At 33.8% G+C, this 6,980-nt stretch overlaps 1 protein-coding gene across 3 annotated transcripts; it reads left to right on the forward strand.

Moving 5' to 3' along the window:
- Positions 1 to 3,091: 3,091 nt before the first annotated feature.
- LOC116111558 (protein At-4/1) lies at positions 3,092 to 6,780 on the forward strand. 3 transcript variants are annotated; one of them, XR_004125093.1, is made up of 8 exons: positions 3,092 to 3,212; positions 3,347 to 3,452; positions 4,346 to 4,401; positions 4,550 to 4,627; positions 4,887 to 4,960; positions 5,037 to 5,170; positions 5,260 to 5,590; positions 5,657 to 5,797. XR_004125093.1 is itself a non-coding variant. In XM_031397728.1 (8 exons), exons 1-8 carry the CDS (start codon positions 3,153 to 3,155, stop codon positions 5,800 to 5,802), a joined length of 750 nt encoding a protein of 249 aa, XP_031253588.1. In that variant the 5' UTR covers positions 3,092 to 3,152; the 3' UTR covers positions 5,803 to 6,780. The 3 variants fall into 3 exon arrangements, 1 of the variants encoding a protein (XP_031253588.1); XM_031397728.1 differs by having other exon boundaries at positions 5,260 to 5,355; positions 5,657 to 6,780; XR_004125094.1 differs by lacking the exons at positions 4,887 to 4,960; positions 5,037 to 5,170; positions 5,260 to 5,590 and having other exon boundaries at positions 3,173 to 3,212; positions 3,347 to 4,627; positions 5,657 to 5,719.
- The last annotated feature ends 200 nt before the right edge of the window (positions 6,781 to 6,980 follow it).

A 6,980-nucleotide genomic window follows, 5' to 3' on the forward strand; every position in this document is an offset into this window, starting at 1 on the left:
AATAATAATAATAATAATCAAGTAATCTTATAATACCTAAGAAAATAGAAATAATCAAATTACCTCTAATATTACCGACAATAACTATTATTGGTATTGGAAGATTACTAAAATCTTATATTACTTGACAACCAAATATGGTAATCAAATAATATAAGACGACATAACCTCAGTAATCCTCTATAACCTCCAACCAAACGCCTTCTTAGTGCATTAAAAAGCTTTAGTGTAGTGTTCTCATATTACAAGAGAAAATTATGTAATGTGATTGTTGCTTTGAGTGCATCTTTCAAGTTAAACTTTTCTAACACCCACGGTTGCAATTGCTTTTGGGTGCAAGTTGGATTTTCTATGTGGTACTTACACAGAACGCATTTCATCCGTCATTGTTGATTTCTTTACACCTTTAAGATGAGAAGCCATTTTGAAAGAAGATTTTGAGAGAGAAAGCTCTGATACTAACTTGAACTTGAGAAACTTTGAGAGAAGATTTAGAAAGGGATTTGTGAATTGCTTGAGTGCCAAGAAAAAAACACTCATGTACTTATATACAACAAGAATAAATACAGTCTAATATTTACAAGGAGAAAACAATTCCCTATGAACTAATTCTTATGTCACATTAACTATGAATTATTCCCTATACCACATTAACTCCTAGCTATAAGCTAGGCTTATGATGTTATTTCCAATAACTAATTCATATAGTACATTAATTATACACAATATATACATGTATTAAGTTCATTAATGTTTTGAAAAAAAAAAAAAAAAAAGATAAAGAAGTTACCACAAATTAATAATTTATAAATTTATACGATTAAATAATATATCGATTAATTAATAAATTTTCATGGTCACAAAGATATCAATTTATCATGGTTAATTGTAATTAAATTAAAAAACTATTTTCGTTATTAAATGAGGTTTAATTTTCTTTTTTTAAATAAAACAAAAATGTATTTAACAATGAGGATATTGACAAATTTGATACTTTTTGATACAACTTTTGGCTTACATTAATATGCTCTTATAATATAAGGGTGTGTTTGTTTCTTTCACTAAAATCTTAATAGTATTTAGTTCCACTTTAACACTTAAATAATAAAAAGTGTTTAGACATGTGATTTATTTGTTTTTTAATTAAACATATCTAGATAAAGTTTTTTTATATATTTATTTTCTAAGATACTATATATATATATTATATATATATATATATATTAATATTATATATAATATGATATGGTAATTGATAGTCATCATTGCCCTTTCTACAACTTGAACTCAAGCCGTGTCTTTAACTCTTCAATCTATCCTACCTTATCAAGGCGGGATGGTATGAGGCTTATTAGAATATTATCAGGCGGATGTATGAGTTAATTTTAGGAATTATTATTATCATATATGAAGGAGATAAAAAAGATTATATAATGATAAATTTACATGCAAATTTTAAATAAAACCAATAGTTGACTTTGGATTGTCGACCAATGGCCAATGCGGCGATTGACCACCATGCTAAAGATCTTCCCTATATTGATGGCATCAACGCAAAACTCTCGCAGCCATCTATCATCATAAATATATTAAACAAAAATGATGAAAAAGTAACGGTAATCATTTCTCTCTCTCCTATGGTCAAAATAAGAACAATTTTGTCCCATGAAAGTTGTTTGGGTGCATGGATCAACTAGAGAGCTTCCTATCGTTTTTGACTTGATGAAAATGCCCCATTGATGGACGGCGGTCGTCGCGACTGGCAACTAATCCGCGAGGAGGGTGGTCATGTGAGAGAGAACTTGAGTTGACTGTAGGGTGTGCAAAAAAAATCAGTAACCGAACCAAACACAATAACCGAACCGAACCCAAATTTTCGGTTACTCAAAAATTCGGATCGGTTTCGGATAGTTTTTATAAGATACCCGAATTTTCGGTTTGGGTATTGGTTATTTAATTTTAGGAAACCGGGTACCGGTTTTTATTATTAAAAAAAAAAAATAAGACGTCAGACTTTCAATTTTCAAAGACAAAATGCAAAACCCAAAAGCCCCAAATCTGAAATCCCTTATGCCCTTCCTAAACTAAAAACCAGTCACTGCGTAAACTTCCACTCTTCGTCCTTCCAGTATTCAAGTCTGCAGGAGCTGCACACAAGCGCAACAGCCGCACTCAAACTCATCTCTCTCACTCTAAATTCAGATTCTCGCCTTCTCCAGTCTCAGTCTGCATCTACACCGCACACTCGCACAGCCGCACTCAATACTCATCTCTCTCACTCTCATATTCTCCAATCTCAGTCTGCAAATTATTCTTAATACAGCAAATTATTGGGCTTTGGAATATATATGATTAGATGTGGTTGTGGTCCATATAAATTTATTATTTGCTTCAGTCATTAGAAGTTTTGTGCTAATTTCTTGAGTCTGTATATATAGGACTGCTGGAATGAAATTATGCAGAATTTTCTTTTTGGTTTCTACCAGGATAGATTCCCCTGTGATCTATTTTGTCAAGACTCAAAATCGGTGCGCAATTGAAGAAAGTAATTCGTTTCCATTCTTCCAATATGATCTATTGATCTGCATCAAAAGAATTGGTCCTAGGGAATATATGATAATGGTTTAGAGATTACTTTTTTATTGGAATGTATTTGATTAATGATTAGTATGGTTCAATGATTTGTGTTGGACATTGTCGAATAATAGTTAAGATTGACAGTTGACACACATGAATTTCAAAGTGATATAATTTTGCATTCTCCTAATCTGCTGTATAATTTTAATGAAATTCAGGTAACAAAATCGGATACCCGGTTTGTGACCAGAATTTTCGGATACTTGCAAAACTAGGTATTCTAAAACCGGTTCGGTTAGCGGGTTCATTTTTTGAGGTACCCAAATATTCGGATACCTGATTTTTGGTCAAAACCGGAGCGGGTACCCGGTTTTGCATAGCCCTAGTTGGCTGGTCACTTATTAAATTAGTTCAAAATGAGAAAAAAATTATTTATTCACATGAGGGTATTTTTTATATTTGTATTAAATAATTGTTAAATCTGCCACTGGGCTCTGATTTTATTATGCAAAAGTAAAAATAATGTTGTAAATAAAACAAAACCAATTTGAATAATAATAACAAATGCTAGAGAAATGGCGGCGACCACAGATCCTATGGAGTCGCTTCTGTCCAACTTCGATCAGATCTACGAGGTTCCTTTTCTTCTCTTTCAATTTAAATGCAAACAACTTTTTCGATTTGATATTTCAAATTCGTTCTTGTTTTCCTGTATTTTCTCGTTAAACAAACGGGACTTTATCATTATAATTAATATTAATCGAATTAGGATTTCAAGAGCGGCATCGCGGAGATACAGTTGCTGAGGTCCAATTGTAATGGCGAAATTAAGAGGAGAGAGGCTCTGGAAATCACTTGTAACTCTCTCAAACAAGGTTATTCTTAATTTAATTTAATTACATACCTCTATGTTTCATGTTATGGTGAATTTATGCCTGATTTTGTAGAATCGCTTCGTGGAAAGTACAGATGAACAGAAAATGCCATTTAACAATTTTAAGTGCTTTTCTGTTCACATAATTCTGATCAGTTTGTTTAAATATTCTTGAATTCTTGTTTATATCAGTGATCCATAATGCATACTGTGAGTATCAAAGCAGTAGTCACCTTGGTACATGGCTTATGGGAGTTGGCAATCAATTGTATTTGGGTTAAAATAGTTTTAGTGAATTGTTTAAATGAATAAATCTAGACATTAAGGGGTGTTATTATGTTTTTCTGTTCATTACTTGTGCAAACTGGCCAGTTTCTTTGAATTAGAAATTTAATGTAATTATATACCTCTATTGTTTCATGTTATGGTGGGCTTGTGACTAATTTTGTAGAAACCGCTTCGTGAAAATACAGATAATTAGAAGATGTCATTTAACAGTTTTAAGTAATTTCTTATCTCTTATTTCTGCCAGTCATTAAAAAATTGATTCAAAAGCTTTGCGTTAATTGTCATTCTCTCATGTACTCTTTCTTGCATTCTTGTTTATATCAATAATCCATAATCCTTAGCATGGATATTATCAAAGCAGTAGTCACCTTGGTACATGGCTTATGGGAGTTGGTAAAACTGTAATTTGGTAAAAATAGCTTGTAATGAATAAATCTAGACATTGAATGGCTATATTATGCTTTTCTGTGAGTACTTGTCCAAATTTGCCAGTTTCTTTGGTGAGTAGGACTGTTCTTAGCTCAGTTCTGTACTATCGACATGAGTAGTTACTGGCTGTGACGGCTGCATCTCTGTAAGTAAATTGAAGCAATATACATAATGCAGAAAATGAGCGAGTGAAAAAACGTTATACAGAATCTTTAAATAATCTGGCAGATCAGGTGCGTAATTTGTTTTACTTACTTTTATATGTAGTCTTTCACTATTTACTTTCTTAGAATTGTGGGAAATGAATTGTGTGAATAAGTGAAAAATGTTTCATGGAAATCAGATCCTGAATTTTTGTTCCTTGTATTATGAAATATACAGCTTGAATACCACAGTAAATGCCAGGTAATGAAAGAGGAGCTCAAGAGAGTGAATAATGAACATCTCACTAAAGAAGATGTGAGTTACTTTGATAATTGACTCTTCATTTCTCTTCGCCAGTGATTTACCTTGTGTGATATGTTCTGGTTAGAATATATATGTATATATGGCAATGAAAATAGTGACAATTTAAGATATAATTTTCCAGAGTGTCTACTGGTGTAATTTTAGTATTTCTATGGGCAGAAAACCTGTAGAGAAAATAAAGTTTTCTGCTTTAGGCAAGCTGTTTGTTGAACTCTACACACTGCAGTAAGAACTTTATATTTCTGAGCAGGAACTTAGGAAGGCCATTGATTCGCTTAAGGAAGATAATGCAAGAAAGGTCAAGGACTTAGAGTCTCAAATTAGGTAACTTCCAGAGTAAAATGACATTGCTCAAATATATGGAATTCCTTCTAAAATGAATTGATTTTACATTTATCAGAGGCCTTTTACTTGAAAAAGCAACAAATGAAGCAACACTAAACCACCTTCGCCAAGATTTAGTGGCACATAAAACACATATGCAGGTTCTAGCAAAAAGGTTGGACCAAGTCCATTTCGACGTGGAAACAAAATGTGAGGTCCAACAGTTGTGGTGAATTCTTCAATTTCTTATCAGGTTTTCTTAGAAGAAGACTAAAGGTAATTTGATTATGCGATGACAGATAACCTCGAAATTCAGGATTTGAAGGATTGCCTCCTGCTTGAACAGGAAGAGAAAAGTGACCTGAGCAAGAAACTCCAGGACTTGGAAAAGGAATGTATGCCATTCTCTTTTGTCTATGATGCTCATATGGTCCCATGTCTTCTATGATGCTTGTTTGGTTAAGTGAAGTAAAATATGATCTCAGTTGAGTGGTTGTATTTAAATATTGATTTGTTGACGCCGATCAGTAAATACTACCCTCCTAACTCGAATGACTTGGTTTTATCGGAGAGTTTGACCCAGCCAATTTGAGTGACTTGAGTCTGATTTGACTGTTATTTCAAATCATGGTAAGTTAATGATAATTTTTGTATCAACTTCTCTTTAACGAGAATAATTTCTCTGGTAAACTGCAGTGCTGATTAGCAGAACAAAGCTGGTTGAGCAGCAACGAGATTTGACTTCAATCCAGAATGTTGAAACACTAAAGTTGAAGATAATGAAACTAAGAAAGGAGAATGAGATCCTCAAAAGGAAACTTTCTTCTTACCAAGAGCACTAGAGAATTGGTGAGCTGTAGGTGCATGAATTTCAGTTATTGGAGTCATTAATTCAAAGTCATGTGTCTACAACTGTCTGCAACTAAAGCATTGGGTATCTGGATTCGGTTCAACTCTATCAGGAAATTTTGTCAAGTATGGTTTACTTTTTATCTTATACGCACCACTTTACAATGTCATATAGATGCATGGACTCTCAACTATTCATCAAAATGTAAATGAAGGAGACATTGCATTCCTGTACACTGCTTGTGTGCTTTTTGAGTATAGAAAGTTCAGATCAAAATTACAGGAAGAAGAGGGATTAAATGACATCAGAATATGAGTTTTAGGTGTTGCATGAAGAAGATTTAACTTAAGGATGACTTAGGTCTTACTAGTTGTCCCTGCATTCATCCTCTCTTATTGATCCACGCTTGAATCATCTCTTCTGAGCTAGAATTTTGCTGTACAAGTCAGTCAGCGTCGCTAGGTTGCTTAACCGAAACAATAATTGTCACCAAAGTCATTATTTATGATGATCTTAGGCAAAGTCATATCTTGAAGTGATCAGTTCAGTGAATCCGGAAAAATAAATGAATGAAGACTAACGCAGTGGGCTTCATTTATGTGCTAGATAATAAAAGTAGTATTGATCTTGAAGGATGTGGTCATGAAGTTGATTAAGGCATTAGAGAGATTCTCCTCCCAGCAGTATTTTTTCTTTCTAGCTTGTTCAAGTGCATCAGGTTGTTTGATTCAAAGTTTGAGCTACCTTAGTTGAGTATTTGTGTTGGCAATTTGTGGCAGCAACCATAGCCCGCCTTTCATATTTGAAGCTAGGCGGGGTTGATTGTCCAAAATTCAATATGACATCACCCCTTGAACCATTGGCCTCTACTCTACAAAATCCCTCTAACTCCGACACTTGATAACCCCTCGTTCGCCGACGGTCAAATTTGGGATTTAGTAAGCAGTTGAAAATAGTAAACCGAACTGAAGAGGGCATCAGTCACCAGTTNAGCAGTATTTTTTCTTTCTAGCTTGTTCAAGTGCATCAGGTTGTTTGATTCAAAGTTTGAGCTGCCTTCGTTGAGTATTTGTGTTGGCAATTTGTGGCGGCAACCATAGCCCGCCCGTCATATTTGAAGCTTGGCGCGGTTGATTGTCCAGCTTGTATTAAACTATTTCAGTGTGCACG

The sequence above is a fragment of the Pistacia vera genome, unplaced genomic scaffold, assembly GCF_008641045.1.
Source record: "Pistacia vera cultivar Batoury unplaced genomic scaffold, PisVer_v2 Contig644, whole genome shotgun sequence".
Classification (NCBI taxonomy): domain Eukaryota; kingdom Viridiplantae; phylum Streptophyta; class Magnoliopsida; order Sapindales; family Anacardiaceae; genus Pistacia; species Pistacia vera.